This window comes from Carassius auratus, chromosome 32, assembly GCF_003368295.1.
Source record: "Carassius auratus strain Wakin chromosome 32, ASM336829v1, whole genome shotgun sequence".
NCBI classification, from domain to species: Eukaryota; Metazoa; Chordata; class Actinopteri; order Cypriniformes; family Cyprinidae; genus Carassius; species Carassius auratus.
The window spans coordinates 10,696,694-10,716,619 of NC_039274.1; the positions used below are offsets into that span (position 1 = coordinate 10,696,694).

Here is a 19,926-nt window from a genome sequence, read left to right on the forward strand (position 1 = left end):
AACTCCAAAACATTTTACTTTGTATTAGCTATTTTTATATTTATTAATATTACCAGATGTGCCATATTATATGTAATCTGCAAGAAGGAATCCTTTGGGTTAAGATATTTATACGTATTTGTATTCCTGTATTCCTGTATCTCTGTATAATTATGTATAGTAGCTATTATTTTAAATTTCAGTTAATCGGATAATTCTAAAAACAAAAATAAAAAATGATCTGGGTTTCCACAAAAATATTAAGAACATGTTTTCAACATTGATAATATTAAGATATTTTTCTTGAGCACCAAATAAGCATATCTGTGACCCTAATGACTGCAGTAATGGCTGCTGAAAATTCACCATTACCATTATAGGAATAAATTAAATTAAATATTACTATTTTAAATGTTTTTTGTTGTTGTTGTTTTTATCAAATAAATGCAGCCTTGAAGGGTCTAAGAGACTTTCAAAAACAAAAAATAACAGCATATGAAACACTTTGAACACTTTTTAATTTATTAAAAAAATTGGACATTTCAGCCTGTTCTCATTTCTTGGTGCACATTTTAACGTGGGAAGCATGACAACGTGGTTGAGGATCCAAGTGCAGGCTTTATTTACAAGAGTGGTCAAAACAGGCAAGGTCAATCAACAGCAAACTGGTATAATGCAGGAAGAGACAAAAGAGTGATCCAAAAGACAAGCAATAGTCAGGGCACGCAGCAAACAATCATATTCCAGGGTAAGCAGTCTATGGTTAAAACAAAAGGCAAGGCAAGACAACAGGGAACAAGGCAGGGGAAACACAAAGATGTAATAGGCTATCAATAATCAGCGAAGTGTACGTGGATGAGTGCAACCTTTATAGTGTGACTGATGGAGGTAACAAGACACAGGTGAATGCAATAATGGTGCGTTCAAGTAACCTCGTATAGACCGTATTTACGAGTTGAATGCACATGAACGCCACTACAATATCGTAAATACTACTGGGGAGCTCGGGATTTTCTTTAAGCCCTGATCTTTATGAGTTTGGGGCGTGTCAGTGATTAACATGGTGGAATATGCAATACTTAAAGGTATTTAGCTGTAATATTGTCAGGCTTTACTATTTACAGCGCAGTAAGTTAATCGACGATGCATAATATGATGGCATTATAATATAAAAATGCAACTTGTAACAATAAAGTTGACAGTGGCTTCATAAATACATTTAAAACATTAAAAAACTAAGTATACCTAGTGCACATTTCTTTGTTCTTCATTTTCTAGAACAATAGTTTAAGAACATTGCTGTATTTTTGTGTTTTTAATTAAGAGAAAGTACTCCGCCATCTTGCTCCGACGAAAGTGACTTGAACGCACATGCCGTCGTAAGCACGACTTCCCACCTTGTGCGTACGAACTTCCCAGGAGGACTTGAATGCACCATAAGTGATCATTAGTCCAGGCAAAGGATTATGGGGAATGTAGTCTGTGAGCATGGCAAGAGGTGGCAGGGGTGGAGTTCACTGGCACTGTAGCTAGAGATTGTGACACACATAAAGTTATATAAAATGCAATTTATTATGCCCTAAACATAACCTAAAAATTAAAAATATATATATATATATATTGTTCTCTCACTCTAGAAAGTTTGGTAAAATTTGGTAATAAAATAATTCACTTGTTTTATTCAAATCAGAAACATTATTTATTATGCATCAATCTAAAAGTAATTTTCAAGGTTCAGATAAGGTAGAAATTACTCCTTAAGGTAATGGCTACACATTTTTTGTTTGCTTGGTAGTTAACTTCATTTATGTACATGATATTTTTATCAGATATAGGACAATAGGTATTTGTGTACAAGAAAGTAGCATTTAAGGGCTAGATGTCGCCCTGCAAATAACTAAATACTCCACAAAGAGCGACTCTCTTTTGTGACTCATAGTTTTGATAAACTAACACATGAGCCAAAATCACAAAATTAAAAGGCTGAATAATAGCTTGCAGTGCCTCTGAGTGTTTCAGGATGTAAGGTGGACTCTTGTTTTGTATATTTAGCACTTTATTTAGTGATGATATGAGCATTCTCAAGAGGGCTGATTCTGTATGCACTGGTCATCTGGTAATGAGGCCATGGCAACAGTGTCCAAGGCAACAAGCACATAAGAGATTTGAACACATTTATATTTTAAATGGATGTGATGTGTACCTGATTCAAAAAATGGAGTTTGTCATTAGATACTCAGAAAAACAAGCTAAATAGAATCAGCTAAATGAAGATATAGAATTGCACTTTTAAATGTGTCCAGTTTTGTGATGGATTTTTTATTTTTCTTGATAATGATCCTTGTCAATTTCATGCCATCTGTTTCCTTATGGCATAAATATAAATGAAGAGGAGCATAACATGCTGAGAAGAAATGCCAGTAAACCAGTTTTCCCACTTGTTTAAACCACACCTTCATGAATGTGATCCCTTTATGTAGTAACCCTCCACCTGTACAAGACCACATCACACACATCATCCAATACTCACACACACACACACACACACACACACACACACACACACACACACACACACACACACACACACACACAGTATGCTGGTAAATAACCTAATATCCTTTATTATCTCTCTGTCTTTCGCTAAAAAAATAAAAAATCCACTCTCTCTTTCTCTCTCTGTCTCTCTCTATTTGTGTATTAGTCAGTGCACTTTGTGAAACATTGACACTATCATTAAGGTAAAAATATATATAAATATATATGTGTGTTTAAGAGTAAACCATTACCCCAGAGGAGTATATGTAAATTTAAATCCTTGTAAACGACCCAGAATTGTGTGTACCTTTGATTGGTGGAAGTATAAGTTCATCTCTTTCCTGTCTTTGGATATACAGTGCCTTGCGAAAGTATTCGGCCCCCATGAACTTTGCGACCTTTTGCCACATTTCAGGCTTCAAACATAAAGATATGAAACTGTAATTTTTTGTGAAGAATCAACAACAAGTGGGACACAATCATGAAGTGGAACGAAATTTACTCGATATTTCAAACTTTTTTAACAAATAAAAAACTGAAAAATTGGGCATGCAAAATTATTTAGCCCCTTTACTTTCAGTGCAGCAAACTCTCTCCAGAAGTTCAGTGAGGATCTCTGAATGATCCAATGTTGACCTAAATGACTAATGATATAAAATAGAATCCACCTGTGTGTAATCAAGTCTCCGTATAAATGCACCTGCACTTTGATAGTCTCAGAGGTCCGTCTAAAGCGCAGAGAGCATCATGAAGAACAAGGAACACACCAGGCAGGTCCGAGATACTGTTGTGGAGAAGTTTAAAGCCGGATTTGGATACAAAAAGATTTCCCAAGCTTTAAACATCCCAAGGAGCACTGTGCAAGCGATAATATTGAAATGGAAGGAGTATCAGACCACTGCAAATCTACCAAGACCTGGCCGTCCCTCTAAACTTTCAGCTCATACAAGGAGAAGACTGATCAGAGATGTAGCCAAGAGGCCCATGATCACTCTGGATGAACTGCAGAGATCTACAGCTGAGGTGGGAGACTCTGTCCATAGGACAATAATCAGTCGTATACTTCACAAATCTGGCCTTTATGGAAGAGTGGCAAGAAGAAAGCCATTTCTTAAAGATATCCATAAAAAGTGTCATTTAAAGTTTGCCACAAGCCACCTGGGAGACACACCAAACATGTGGAAGAAGGTGCTCTGGTCAGATGAAACCAAAATCGAACCTTTTGGCAACAATGCAAAATGTTATGTTTGGCGTAAAAGCAACACAGCTCATCACCCTGAACACACCATCCCCACTGTCAAACATGGTGGTGGCAGCATCATGGTTTGGGCCTGCTTTTCTTCAGCAGGGACAGGGAAGATGGTTAAAATTGATGGGAAGATGGATGGAGCCAAATACAGGACCATTCTGGAAGAAAACCTGATGGAAGCTGCAAAAGACCTGAGACTGGGACGGAGATTTGTCTTCCAACAAGACAATGATCCAAAACATAAAGCAAAAGCTACAATGGAATGGTTCACAAATAAACATATCCAGGTGTTAGAATGGCCAAGTCAAAGTCCAGACCTGAATCCAATCGAGAATCTGTGGAAAGAACTGAAAACTGCTGTTCACAAATGCTCTCCATCCAACCTCACTGAGCTCGAGCTGTTTTGCAAGGAGGAATGGGCAAAAATGTCAGTCTCTCGATGTGCAAAACTGATAGAGACATACCCCAAACAACTTACAGCTGTAATCGCAGCAAAAGGTGGCACTGCAAAGTATTAACTTAATTTTGCATGCCCAATTTTTCAGTTTTTTATTTGTTAAAAAAGTTTGAAATATCCAATAAATTTCGTTCCACTTCATGATTGTGTCCCACTTGTTGTTTATTCTTCACAAAAAATTACAGTTTTATATCTTTATGTTTAAAGCCTGAAATGTGGCAAAAGGTCGCAAAGTTCAAGGGGGCCGAATACTTTCGCAAGGCACTGTAGATAGTTGTGTAATGTTTTGACTCATAACAAAAACCAGGATTTTAGACTAATAAACGTAACTGATTTGCTGACACAACAGAGATCAACACTGGTATATTAAATGCATCCACAATTTAACTATTTATTGTGTGCATTTAATGTAAATACTTTTTTGTCTCATATTTTTTAAATCAACAAATCAGTATATATACAATTCAATGTATATATGCAATATACAATTATACTTTCATAAAAATAAGAATTTTTGCTAATTGTATGTGTACATAAACATAGTTTAAAACTATGATGATCTAAACAAAGTGAAATTAGTGAAATTATTGTATAAGTGTTTGGTCACAATTTAAGGTCCAGTTCTTACTATTAACTAACTAGTAACTACAACTTTTGCCTCAAACTCCTAATTTGCTGCTTATTAATAGTTCGTACGGTAGTTATAAATACTATTAAACATCCAATATGCTAGTAATATGCATGCAGTTAATAGAGATAATTGTTCTTTAAAATAAGGGGTTACCAGTTTTATATATACATTTTGTCCCCTGACTGTAATTTCCATCCAGACCAACCATCTTGCCCCAATGATGCTTTGGCAAAAGTTAGTGTACTTGGTTATCAAGGAGTACACAGTGTCAGTGAAATATGAGACATGATTAAAATATAAATCAGTTGTGCATCATTGTCAATCAAGAAAAAAAAGGAAATATTATTCCATTGTTTTGATGTAGGATTCATGAAATGCTAGCTATGAAATTACCTTTCACAAGAAAGAGTTTGTTATTTTGTTCCAAAAATGTTTGAAATGTCATTTAGTTAAAATATCCTTAAACAAAATATAGTTTCATATGTGGTGGAAACAAAACTAGGGAGAAAATGTTTATCACTTTCAGACAAATTGAAAATAGTGAGAGAATTCTTGGGTGATGCATGTAGGCTATGTATACATTTATAGTAGACAAATTAATAGAGTTGGGTCCGAGTCCACCTTTGTCGAGTACGAGTCAAGACCAAGTCCACAAACATCGAGTCCAAGTCCGAGTCCGAGTCCAAAAGGGGCCGAGTTGGACTCAAGTCCGAGTTCTTAAAGGCCGAGTCCGAGTCGAGTCCGCCCGAGTCCAGAAAGTAATTAAATTAAAAAAGATTAGAAATTGGTATTGTACATTTTTACATTCTATTAATATTTTAACCTTTCAACCCATTAAACCAATGGCAATATAAAAATGTAATAAAAAAAAATACCACTGTTACATCTAGTCATTGCCGTTGAACATTTTTATTTTATGTCAACAGAACTAGTTTCCTATCAAAAAAGTTTTCAAAGGTTTTATTGTATTACAAGTGCATGAAAATACAAATTAACCTATTTTATTATTGTATCACACTATATTGTCCTCCAGTTAAAGTTGACATTTCAGTTATTTAATGCCTCTCCCCCACATTAAGTGCAGCCAATGAGGAGATCCTTAATGATGACATTATGAATTTCTTGTTGTCTTGGAGAACTTGCATCATAAAGTTGCATTGCTTGTTTGGTCAGGTCTGGTCTTGCAAATCCTGCAATGCTGAGCTTTGCAGCATCTGTTGGTTGCTGCTGATGTCTCTGGTAGTCGGTTGCATCGGTTTTCGGATCACCAGTACACTGAACCGAAAACCGTTTCTTTCGGAGGCGTCCGATTTGAGAACCGATGAACTGATGATACTGCGCATGCGTGTAAGTTTTCAAGTATTTTGTTAAACATCGGAAAGTGTGATAAAACTATATATATAATAAAAATAATAATAATAATAAAAAAAAAAAAAAAAAAAATATATATATATATATATATATATATATATATATATATATATATATATATATATATATATATACGTTTTTTTTTTTTTTTAAGATAGGGGCTACATGTTTCTAATCTGTATATTGTAGATTATGTATGGGCCAAAGGGGTTTTCAGGGAAGTTAGACAATAATTAAGACTCTAAAGACATGTTTAATATGAATAAGGGATGGTTTATGAAATATCTGTACTGTATTTATAGTTAATGATGACAGATTCACAAACTGAGTTTGTAGTAAACAGAACATGGACACGAGTAGAGCAGCTGATGATACTGAACTGCAGCATGTGCCGGTGTCCTGACATTTTATCCTACCCTGTCAGATTTTCCTACCCGGGTTTTGATTGATTCTCGTTCTCGAGTCAAGAACCGGTTGTATCAGTTTTCAGATCATCAGTACACTGAACCGAAAACCGTTTCTTTCGGACGCGTCCGATTCGAGAACCGAGGAGCTGATGATACTGCGCATTCGTGATTCAGCATGAAGCCGACTGACTCACAGCGCGTCTGAACCGAACTGATTCTTTTGGTGATTGATTCTGAACTGATTTTGTGCTAATGTAATGAGTGCGGGTAAACCGAGGGCTTGAATGAAGGGCAATCTGACGAAACGTTAGTTCATTTAATAACAAATACATCGCAATGGATTATGTATCAGGTGAACTGTTTTTTTTTTTTCAACCGGTTTATTGAATCAAACCGTCCGAAAGAACCGGTTCGCGGAAAAGAATCGAGCTTCCCATCACTAATCCACATTGATATCCAGTGAGTGGTGCGTGTGTTTCGTCTGCAAGCATGAGACTTCTGCCTGCCGGTGTGGTGCAGTAAAATGACAGAAGGGGAGACATTCATTAATTTATCACTTCAATTTTATGCTGGTTTTATTGTTACACGTGACGCGGACTCGACTGTACTCTGAATATTTTCCGAGTCCAAAATGTTCAAGTCCGTGTCAAGTCCGAGTACAAATTCACCCGAGTGCGTGACAAGTCCGAGTTCATTCAAAATTGGACTCGAGTCCGGACTCGAGTCCGAGTCCAAGTTCGAGTACCCCAACTCTACAAATTAAACTAGTGCGATTGTGGAAAGGTCAAACATCCAATTATATGCTCATTTCTATGAAGCAGGACTAAAAAGAAAACAGGAAGGTGGCAACGTTTTACAAGTATCTGAGAAGATTTCAGTGTGTCAGAGCAGTGTGTGATGAAGTGAAATCAGCTGGTCATTGATAGCTCTAATTATCTCTTGACACTGGTCTACACCAGTAGACTGTTTGCTTCACTTTGTTCTCAACAAATGAAAAGGAAATTAACCATTAGTGGCTTGTGCGTTTGTTTATCTTGGCTGTGGAAGACAGCTGCATGTGTGTAGGTTTGTGTTGGCACACACACTGCAACTGAACCAGTTGAAGGGATTTAAACATTTCAGTAATGCTCAGAGTAAGGCACCTTCTAAAAAGTGTGTGCGTGTGTGTGTGTATGTGTGTGTATGTGTGCATGTGTGTGCATGTGTGTGTGTGTGTGTGTGTGTGTGTGTGTGTCTGCCTTTGAGCTTAAATACATAAGTCTATGATTTAATGCTAGTGCCTTATGTATGCATATGTGTGTGTGTGTGTGTCTTGAGTAGGTTAAGGGCTGAGAAATGGAAAAGTCCCTTCATTTTGTTGCAGGAGATTAAGCATTTGTCACTTTCAAAGTGCAGGCCAGAAAGCTGAGCTGGAGGGCGCACATTCTATAGTGATGAGAAATTCCTTTCTCCAATTTATTCCAATGGCGAAATGTCTGCCAGTGGCATACAGTATAGCTCGGATTTCAATCTGCCTCAGTTTCAGCCTGCAATGTCCAGTAATCTCTCCAGGAATCACTTTTCTCCAAATGGAACATTTCAGTTATTTCGATATAGAGTCCTGGATATGCCATTCATTTTAACTTCATATAAAATTCTCTAGCAATCTGTTAATCTTCTGGTTATCTTTGTTGAGACTGTTCAGTAAAAACTGTAATGTGTTTTATAAGTCCATGGTTAGTGATGGAATTCACTGTAGATTTAAAGAATAAGTTTAGCTGTTTTAATTCAGAAATATGTTCAGTGGGTATAGAAAAGAATCCCCCCCCCCCTTTAAAATGTTGTTTCTTTAATGCCTGAACTGAAAACGGACACAGTTTTTGTTTTATTCATCTGTATTTACTCTACAACTTATAAAATCCAAGTGAAATATATAACATTAACATTTCAGAAAAAATAAAAAATGAAAATAAAAAAAACAATCACTGAGAAAAATAATCATTATTTTTGTTGAACCATCTTTTGCTTTATTTACAGCCTTTAGTGTGTTGGGATTTGTCTCTACTAAATTTGCACATATAGGCTTTGTAATATTTGCCCGTTCTTCTTTGCAGAACTGCTCAAGTTCAATTAAATTTGATGGTGACTGTTTGTGGACTACAGTCTAAGTCTGGGCTCTGACTAGGCCATACAAGGACATTCACCTTCTTCTCCATCAACCACTGTGTGCTCAGTTTTGCTGTGTGCTTTGGGTCATTGTCATGTTGGAAGGTAAACCTTCTTCCTATTGACAACTTTCTGGCAGAGGGCAGCAGATTTTCACAAGAATTTGACTGTATTTTTTCTTCTATCCTGACAAGTGTTCTAATCCCTGCTGCAGAGAAACACCCTCATGACAGGTGTAGCAAAGTTCGTAGTTAAGGGACGAAGGAGGCAGGAACCGGCGAACATTTAAACATAAATTTAATAACAAAATAAACACAAAACTGAAAATAGTGTGACAGTTCCACACAGATGACTGCCATGCACAAACAGAACCAAAACAACATAAATAGTTCAGGCCTGGTCCTCTCTCGTCCTTTACTTTTGTTACTTTGTTACTTTGTTGCCCACAGAATAACATAGGTTGCATAGACAATTGGACGAGCTTTTGGGGCAGACCTGACCTGTTTAAAAGAGATGGTCTTCATCCCTCCTGGGGTGGTGCTGCTCTTCTGTCTAGAAATATGGCACATAGTCTTAGTGTTTATACTTGACTAACTGGGGCCCAGGTCAGGAAGCAGACAGACTGGCTAAACCGACCGTCTGCTAGCTGCCTCCCGTCACAGAGGTCAGTTAATTCTCAGCACATAGAGACTCTTTCACCTAGATATCACACTATAGAGACTGTGTCTGTTCCCCGAACTAGAAAATACAAAAAACGTCCAAACCAAGTTAAGGTTAACAATTTAATTGAGGTTCAACAAATAAAAAACAAATGCAATATGGATAAACAAATGATAAAGATTGGCTTATTGAATATCAGATCCATTTCTACGAAAACACTTTTTGTAAATAATATGATAACTGATCATAATATAGATGTGCTCTGTTTGACAGAAACTTGGCTAAAACCTGATGATTACATTATTTTAAATGAGTCCACCCCCCAAGATTATTGTTATAAACACGAGCCGCGTCTAAAAGGCAAAGGGGGAGGAGTTGCTTCAATTTATAACAACGTTTTCAGGATTTCTCAGAGGGCAGGCTTCAAGTATAACTCGTTTGAAGTAATGGTGCTTCATATAACATTATCCAGAGAAACCAATGTTAATGATAAATCCCCTGTTATGTTTGTACTGGCTACTGTATACAGGCCACCAGGCCACCATACAGACTTTATTAAAGAGTTTGGTGATTTTACATCCGAGTTAGTTCTGGCTGCAGATAAAGTCTTAATAGTTGGTGATTTTAATATCCATGTCGATAATGAAAAAGATGCATTGGGATCAGCATTTATAGACATTCTGAACTCTATTGGTGTTAGACAACATGTTTCAGGACCTACTCATTGTCGAAATCATACTCTAGATTTAATACTGTCACATGGAATTGATGTTGATAGTGTTGAAATTATTCAGCCAAGTGATGATATCTCAGATCATTATTTAGTTCTATGTAAACTTCATATAGCCAAAATTGTAAATCCTACTTCTTGTTACAAGTATCGAAGAACCATCACTTCTACCACAAAAGACTGCTTTTTAAGTTATCTTCCTGATGTATCCGAATTCCTTAGCATATCCAAAACCTCAGAACAACTTGATGATGTAACAGAAACTATGGACTCTCTCTTTTCTAGCACTTTAAATACAGTTGCTCCTTTACGCTTAAGGAAGGTTAAGGAAAACAGTTTGACACCATGGTATAATGAGCATACTCGCACCCTAAAGAGAGCAGCCCGAAAAATGGAGCGCAGCTGGAGGAAAACAAAACTAGGGGTATTTCGTATTGCTTGGCGGGAAAGTAGCATATCCTATAGAAAAGCATTAAAAACTGCTAGATCTGATTACTTTTCTTCTCTTTTAGAAGAAAACAAAGATAACCCCAGGTATTTATTCAATACAGTGGCTAAATTAATGAAAAATAAAGCCTCAACAAGTGTTGACATTTCCCAACACCACAACAGTAATGACTTTATGAACTACTTTACTTCTAAAATCGATACTATTAGAGATAAAATTTCAACCATTCAGCCGTCAGCTACCGTATCATATCAGACAGTGCACAATAGACCCCCTGAGGAACAGTTCCACTCATTCTCTACTATACTATATAGGATATGTCCCCAAAACCTTCAAACTGGCTGTTATTAAGCCTCTCATAAAAAAGCCACAACTTGACCCCAGAGAACTTGTTAATTATAGACCAATCTCGAATCTCCCTTTTCTGTCCAAGATACTAGAAAAGGTGGTATCCTCACAATTATATTCCTTCTTAGAGAATAATGGTATATGTGAGGATTTCCAGTCAGGATTTAGACCATATCATAGTACTGAGACTGCTCTCCTTAGAGTTACAAATGATCTGCTCTTATCATCTGATCGTGGGTGTATCTCTCTATTAGTTTTATTGGATCTTAGTGCTGCGTTTGACACAATTGACCACAACATTCTTTTGCATAGACTTGAACACTTTGTTGGCATCAGTGGAAGTGCATTAGCATGGTTTAAATCGTACTTATATGACCGCCATCAGTTCGTAGCAGTGAATGAAGATGTATCATATCGATCACAAGTGCAGTATGGAGTACCTCAAGGCTCAGTACTAGGGCCGCTACTCTTCACGCTTTATATGTTACCCTTGGGAGATATCATCAGGAAACATGGTGTTAGCTTTCACTGTTATGCTGATGATACGCAGCTCTATATTTCCTCGCAGCCTGGTGAAACACGCCAATTTGAAAAACTAATGGAATGCATAGTCGATATAAAAAATTGGATGACGAGTAATTTCTTACTGCTAAATTCAGAAAAAACAGAGGTGTTAATCATAGGGCCTAAAAACTCCGCTTGTAATAACCTAGAACACTCCCTAAGACTTGATGGTTGCTCTGTCAATTCTTCGTCATCAGTTAGGAACCTAGGTGTGCTACTTGATCGCAATCTTTCCTTAGAAAGCCACGTTTCTAGCATTTGTAAAACTGCATTTTTCCATCTCAAAAATATATCTAAATTACGGCCTATGCTCTCAATGTCAAATGCAGAAATGTTAATCCATGCATTTATGACTTCTAGGTTAGACTATTGTAATGCTTTATTGGGTGGTTGTTCTGCACGCTTGGTAAACAAACTACAGCTAGTCCAAAATGCAGCAGCAAGAGTTCTTACTAGAACCAGGAAGTATGACCATATTAGCCCGGTCCTGTCCACACTGCACTGGCTCCCTATCAAACATCGTATAGATTTTAAAATATTGCTTATTACTTATAAAGCCCTGAATGGTTTAGCACCTCAGTATTTGAATGAGCTCCTTTTACATTATACTCCTCTACGTCCGCTACGTTCTCAAAACTCAGGCAATTTGATAATACCTAGAATATCAAAATCAACTGCGGGCGGCAGATCCTTTTCCTATTTGGCGCCTAAACTCTGGAATAACCTACCTAACATTGTTCGGGAGGCAGACACACTCTTGCAGTTTAAATCTAGATTAAAGACCCATCTCTTTAACCTGGCATACACATAACATACTAATATGCTTTTAATATCCAAATCCGTTAAAGGATTTTTAGGCTGCATTAATTAGGTATACCGGAACCGGAAACACTTCACATAACACCGTACTTTCTACATCATTAGAAGAATGGCATCTACGCTAATATTTGTCTGTTTCTCTCTTGTTCCGAGGTCACCGTGGCCACGAGATCCAGTCTGTGTCCAGATCAGAGGGTCACTTCAGTCACCCGAATCTAGTACGTATCCAGACCAGATGGTGGATCAGCACCTAGAAAGGACCTCTACTGCCCTGAAAGACAGCGGAGACCAGGACAACTAGAGCCCAGATACAGATCCCCTGTAAAGACCTTGTCTCAGACGACCACCGGGACAAGACCACAGGAAACAGATGATTCTTCTGCACAATCTGACTTTGCTGCAGCCTGGAATTGAACTACTGGTTTTCGTCTGGTCAGAGGAGAACTGACCCCCCAACTGAGCCTGGTTTCTCCCAAGGTTTTTTTCTCCATTCTGTCACCGATGGAGTTTCGGTTCCTTGCCGCTGTCGCCTCTGGCTTGCTTAGTTGGGGTCACTTCATCTACAGCGATATCATTGACTTGATTGCAAGTAAAAACAGACACTATTTCCACTGAACAGAGATGACATCACTGAATTCAATGATGAACTGCCTTTAACTTTCATTTTGCATTATTGAGACACTGTTTTCCAAATGAATGTTGTTCAGTGCTTTGACGCAATGTATTTTGTTTAAAGCACTATATAAATAAAGGTGATTGATTGATTGATTACTTCCCCATTTATCCTTGCAGAGCTCCTCCGTGGGACTCAAGATGTTGAGTGGTGCAGGTGTTGCTCATTATCATTCATTCCATCAGCCTTGCTCCATTCCCATGGCTCTCTGCCCCGACCCTCTCTTCACATCAGGATATTACCACCTCCATGCTTTACTGGAGGAATGCTGTTATTTGGATGCTGAGCTGTATTAGATTTATAATTATAATAAAGGATGTTGAGGCCAAATAATAAAATTTTAGTCTCATCTTCCTAAGAATCTTCAAGGTGTGATTTGGCAAAGCTCAGTCTGACTGCATGTGGCCTTTCTTTTCTTGCAAACCTCCCATTCAAGCCATATCTGTGAAGAATTTGTGATATTGATGTCACGTGCACACAGTGATACTTCTTTGTCATTAATTCTTGCAACTGCTTCAGAGTTGCCTCTTGGTCACCTCTCTGGCCAGTTTCATCCAGGCTCTTTCATCCAGCTTGGAGAGAAGTCCTGATCCAGGGAGGGCCTGTGTTCTACCAAACACCTTCCACTTCTTAATATTAGACTTCATGGTGCTTCGATAAAGCCATTGAAATGTTGTTTTATCCATCTCATGACTTGTGACTTTCCACAACTTTATCCCATATATCTTTTGATGGGTGCCCATAGTTGACTGTGTGTCTTTTCTATACCCACTGTAAATTAACAATGTATACTCTTTTTCCATGTTACCTGCACCCAGATATGACTGACTGTTTGTCAGTAGAAGTCCATCAGATTGTGCAAAATGCACCATTTTGCGTCATCCTGCAAGCTTTTTGATAAAAACTACGGATCAAACGTATATATCTTTGTATTCCCACACATGGACCATTGGATTGACAAAGGGGCGGTGACAAAATTAGAATTGCATTATGGGTGTTGAAGTTTTGGCAAAAGGGAACACCACAGCCCATTTTTGTTTTCTCTAGTCACGTATAGGTCCTGTTTCAAATTTATTATTATTTTTTTTTTTTGCAGGCAGCAAATTACCCCTTAAGTTTCATTAACTGAAATAAAACTGAAGTAAAATAAAGAAAACTAATAAACAATAATTTAAAAAACTACATTAAAGTGAAATTAGATGGCACCTAAGCTAACCTGAAATAAGTTTAATTTAAAATACTAAATCTGGAATGAATACAAATAAAAAATAAAAAAATATAAAAAATGCTGTTTTATAACAAAGTTCGGGAGGAACAGTCGAAGTTCATTAACCTGATTAACACAAGTGGAGACCAATCAGTAATCAACTCATGACAAGGTATAAATAACAGCAGAACCTATCTCTGTTCATTGACAGTTTTCAGCATCCCTCCTCCACCCCATTTCTCCTCACTTATAGATCCATCTACTCTTACCACAACCGGGGGGAGTACTCTGGGTTCGGGCCACATCCCGAGCTCGGAGCCCTCCACCCGGACAGCACGCCAAATACGCATAAACTTACGGTATTAATATACGTAGATGTGAACTCGTGAAATAAAATACAATATAAAACTAATAAAAAATGGCATGGATGAGTTCTTAATATTGAGGATGCATCGAATGCAGACTTGAGAGAAACAAACCAATAACAATTCCTGAAGACGACGCGGGTAGTCGATGAACAGAAAGATTTTGTTCTCGTTTTAGGGACTCCCACTGCAAGATGGGAAATATGTACGTAATGGTTCGTTAAAAGTAAAAAAAAAAAAATATTTACTGCATGAAGTAAACATGACTTATATTCTGAATACAATTGTGTTGTCACATTATAGATTAACCACACAAGAAACTGAGTTTTAGGATTACTTTAGTATAAATCTATTTTGTAAATATTTTGTATATTTATTGAATCAGACAATACATTTTTATTTTTATTTTACATACAGACATCATATAGACTAAAAATAACTAAAAGAGGGTTTGTTGGCATGAGTTTATGTTGTTGTCTATTCTAAATGCAGTGTGTTTTGAATTTTTCCAACTTGATATACTTGTTAAATTTTCTCTTATTTATCTTAGTTTCAACACATGTATTGCCAAGAATGAATGATGTAGGTAGTTCTTGCTTCCTTAAAACTAAACTTTAAACATTCATTTGCATTCAATTCTGGTTCAGATTATTTTTTTTACCCTTGATAGACAACATTATTTGGTAATGTTGTATAAATCAGTACTGTTAACTAAAAAGTATTCAAAGTAGTACAAAATAATATGGTTAATATTATTAATTGAAATAAAAAAATATATAAATATTGCATAAAAAATGGGCTAACTAAAGGAAAATTAGAAATGTTGCCTTGCAAAATAATGGTTAAGTTTTACAGTAAGTACTGAAATTTATGAAACGGAAATAAACATAAATTCAAACTAATTAGAAATAATAAAAAGCATAAACTAATAAAATGACAAAATCACACAATTACTTAAACTGAAATAAAAGCATATCAAAAGAACACTGATGCAAATGATCTCCACATTGTAATTAAACTGGTTTCTCCTGCATTACTCTTTTAGCTTTATATGTTTGTTAGTCTCTTACACATTGGGACACGTAAGGGGACTGTTTTCCGTGCTGCTTTCTGTCTCAGGAGAAATAGAGGGAGTCTGGGAGTGTCTTTGTCCTATTAGATGGATCTTTACTCAGACATAACCATAAATTATTTACAAGGCTACTTGCTCATAAAAAGAGCACAAGAAATGCCAAAATGCCTGAAATGGCACGACAGACCATGGAAAGGTTAATACATCTTTGTTGCTATTCACAAAATAAGGATGTATTAATGACATTTTATTTGAATAGCCACTGTGAGGTGTAATCCAGAATGTCACAAACACTTGTGACTGTCATTGTGTCCTGAAGCCACATTCCTGACAATTGCATATGTCAAGTTAACTCCATATGCCATGTCAATAGAAAACCAAACAAATTGTCTCTAAGGCCTGGCAGATATCATTGATATAGCTGTTCTGATAGATCATGCCTGTGTCTTTGTTAACAACACAAGAGAATATGAACAAATTAACCAATCATAATGCTTCTCTGCCTGTCTGACATTGAGTTACGTTGGTGGTGATGTTAGCGTAGTGGATAAGGACACATGCCTTTGGTGTGAGAGATTCGGGTTCAAATCCACTGTGAGACACCAATGTGTCCCTGAGCAAGACACTTAACCCCTAGTTGCTTCAGAGGCGTGTGACTCTGACATATATATAGCAATTGTAAGTTGCTTTGGATAAAAGTGTCAGCTTAATGAATACATGTAATGTGTGCTGTCTTGAGATGGTGAAAAAAAAAACCCTGACCCAAGTTTTGGTTCATTTGATTGGTATGCACAAGTGAAATGTACCTAGGTCCACTTGTAAAGATGATCTGCAATGGTTCACAATTGTTGGCAAACATGGTTTATTCTTGAGTATAAGATTTCTTTGAGTTTCTCAGTTCCCGTCTGTTTACACAGATATAACCTTGATCACATACACATGTTCCAACAGCTGAGGTGAAGAATTAGCACAGTTACTGAATAGTCTTTTGTTTAATTCACTCTCCTAAGCATTGATTCAGCAGCCCAGCTCTGGATTCTTAAAATACCTTTTTAATAAATGTAACTTCTTTATTTCTACATTTCATTCCACAGAATATTCTACATGGTATCTCTAACCGGTTTTGCCTTTCCACAGGTTTTCTACACAACTGTCCAGATGGGTTGCAGTTGCTGTAGGATGATAAAAAGGTAAGACAGAACATATAAATAGTAGAAATTCTTTATTCTCAAGTATTCTATCTTGAAGATCCTAGATATTTCTCACATAACTGCTGTTGTTCAACAGCACAGTCAGACTGTAGTCTCTCTAAAACTGACCTTGGATCAGTTTTTGGTTGTGATTCAGTCTGCCAGGACTGCTCTGATCTCTGTCAATAGACATTTGAGTTTAGTTTGTATCTTTCACTTCGATATTTATGTGGGTTGTTTTGGTGGAGGGAGTTTATTTAACACTCTCAAACCGCCCTTTAATTGCTCAGAATGTCACACTTCTGGGCTTAGTTTGAGCTCTAAGATTGCCTCGTGCACATTCTACAAATACATGCTTTCTTTTGGCATTTAACATTAGTGTGTAGTCTGATTGGCTTTGTGGCAAATCTGATGAACAACACCCACGCATTTTAATTTATATCTACTGGTGATGAGGAAAAAGTACATAATTCTGAGTGATTAGTAAGAAAGGCTCAATTTTACCTACTTGCAAGTGTGTCCAATCCTGCTCCAACAAATCTTGCAGAATTTGTCCGTAACCCTAATCAAACACACCTGAACCGGATAATCGAGATCTGTGTTTACACTTGGCATTAACACGCAACCTATATCAGGATGTTGTGCACATACACATTGAAACGACAAATGTAAACGCACTTCTGATTGGAATGTTATCCGATCAGCATGTCCTGGTCCAGAGGTAGTCAAGGACGCATTGTGATCGGATCTCAGTGTAATGTAAATGCAATTCAGTTATCGTGTCTGCATTTACAGGTCGACATCATGCCTTCTCTCGCAAACTTTCAGAAAAAAAGACGGAGGACACCTGTGTGGAGCGCTAATGAGACTCCTACACTTCTCTTTGACTTCTAAAATGTACCGCGACTGAAAATGCTTTTCAAAAGAAAACCCACCGCACAGCAAAGGTTGACTTTGCACCAGGCCATTCTCTGTTGACTTATTTAAATATTGCATGGGAAAGACAGATCCGATCGGTTATCCAGATAGAAAAGTCAGTTGATGTTGCCAAATGTAAACGTGCCGTTCTCTGATTGACTGATGATCCAATCTGCTTGATCGGATCATGGTGATCACACGTTAATGCCAAGTGTAAAAGCAGCCAAGGTCTTCACAATAACAAGAAACCTCAGGTATTTGGAGCTGGGTAAATATCTAAAGAGAGGAGGCCCTCCAGGAACCCTTGAAGTAATATTCAGACATCACAAAACCTCCTTTTTACGTTGCGCAAATGGTTGTGGGCAATGTAAGCTGAAAAGTTACACATTTTCAAACACATTCCCCCAGGAACAGTATATAATCCGAGCACCTGTTCAGGGTGAATAGAATGTGAGTTCCCAGGCTTTTCTTGGATTATGTCAGATCTTGCTGCTAATAAACATTAGCATTTTACTCTGTTGCAACTTTTACCAGGCAAAAATGCCTTGCACTGCTAGGAGGTATGTGTTGTTTAATGGGGGCGATGTTTACTAAAGGTAAAATTTCTCATCCTGCCAGGTAGAGAGGGAAATTCCACTTTATCCATCCTGAAACTTTATCCATCCTGAAACACAAGCTGGGATTTGTGTCTCTCATTCTTATGTTGGATTCACACTTTCCTTATTTAATACCTGTTTGTTGTGTAATTTGGTGAAAATATAGAAATATAAATATTGTGTTGATTTGTTGAGTTGAAAAAAATATCCCTGAAAGAGGAAAGAAGACACAATATGATGTTATCACTGCTAGACCTGTTTGTCATTTCAAATGTGGTTTCGCTACACTGGTTGTGCTTCCGTCAGGAAGGGCCTTTGCCTGTGCTATGCAAATTAGGAGTGCATTCAAATGTCCTGTGCACATCAGTTTCCAGTAGAAGCCAAAAGAGAAACAGCATTTTATAAATTTTGATGAAATTGACAACCAGACGGAATTTATATAGATGGAGATTAGGAATGATGGTTTGTTGTTTACAGACTTTTGAATATTTATTTGTTTATTGCAGATTGTTATACAGAAGGGTTTTGACAGAAATAGTCCAACCACATTTAGATTTTACATGTTTTTGTTTTGTTTGTTTGTTTTTGTGGGAGGGGGGTTGTGACTGAATCTGAAGTCAGTCATGGAAAAACTCAAATTATTCAAAATAATGTAAATTTCTGCTTGAAAAAGACTTTTTTTCGGTTGTAAAGGACTGTGATCATACACTTTTCATTTTCAAGGGGAGAAGAACTCTTCATCTAAATGATGTAAAGGAGGAAAGGAGGATATGGTGGAAGGAACACCATCCTGAAACATGGGTGATGTTCAACCCACTCTCACACCAGTGCTAAATTGTGAAATGTTCCAAAAAAACTAAAAAAATTTGATTCATTTGATCTGTGGTAACAGGATTTCATTGAGGGAGTTTAAAATATGTAGGAGCCTTTCAGTGTTGTATGTGCTTAAGACAACATTGTGAACCACAACACCAGTGGCTGAATTTGTGACACTGACATTGACTGTGGAATGATGGGCAATCACAATCCTTCCTTGTCTCTGTATTTTTTTGTTTGTTTTTTTTGACGCTGAAGCCAGCTTCATCAACATACAGCTACAATGAGTTGCAGTGCTACCAAGCTCCAAAATCCTCTAAAGGAAAAAGTACAGAAGGTACAATTTTGCAGTGGTTTCACAGTGGCATTGATTATAAACTTGACACTGAAACTGTTGCAGAACTTTGAATACCCACTTTGAGACATCACTAGGCTTAGAGACACGTGAGTTTTTCCCAAAGTGTAATAGTATATGGATACATAATCCCCATGAAATACATAACTCTGTATTTGCAGTAAAAGTCTAATACAGTAATTGTGTGGCAGACACATACCTGAACACTTGGAAACACAACTCTTTCAATTTGTCTGAACTCTTCATGTTGTTTACTTGCTTCATATGGATGGAATTTCTTCTTAGAACACGTGCAGTTATGATATGAATTCATTGGGGAATATTCTGAAATTGTTGTTTGGCCTGTATTATTCTTTGCTGAATTTCTTTGAGGCATTGTTGGTGTTGT

The 19,926-nt window shown here is 37.1% G+C and overlaps 1 protein-coding gene across 1 annotated transcript in view; it reads left to right on the forward strand.

The window, feature by feature from the left end:
* Window positions 1-19,926, forward strand: part of LOC113051592 (uncharacterized) — a 31,465-nt gene that overhangs the window by 7,459 nt on the left and 4,080 nt on the right. Inside the window, exon 2 of the mRNA XM_026215484.1 lies at window positions 16,801-16,853. Coding sequence (XP_026071269.1) covers window positions 16,822-16,853 — 32 coding nt within the window. The 5' untranslated portion in view covers window positions 16,801-16,821. The remainder of the gene's footprint in view (window positions 1-16,800; window positions 16,854-19,926) is intronic.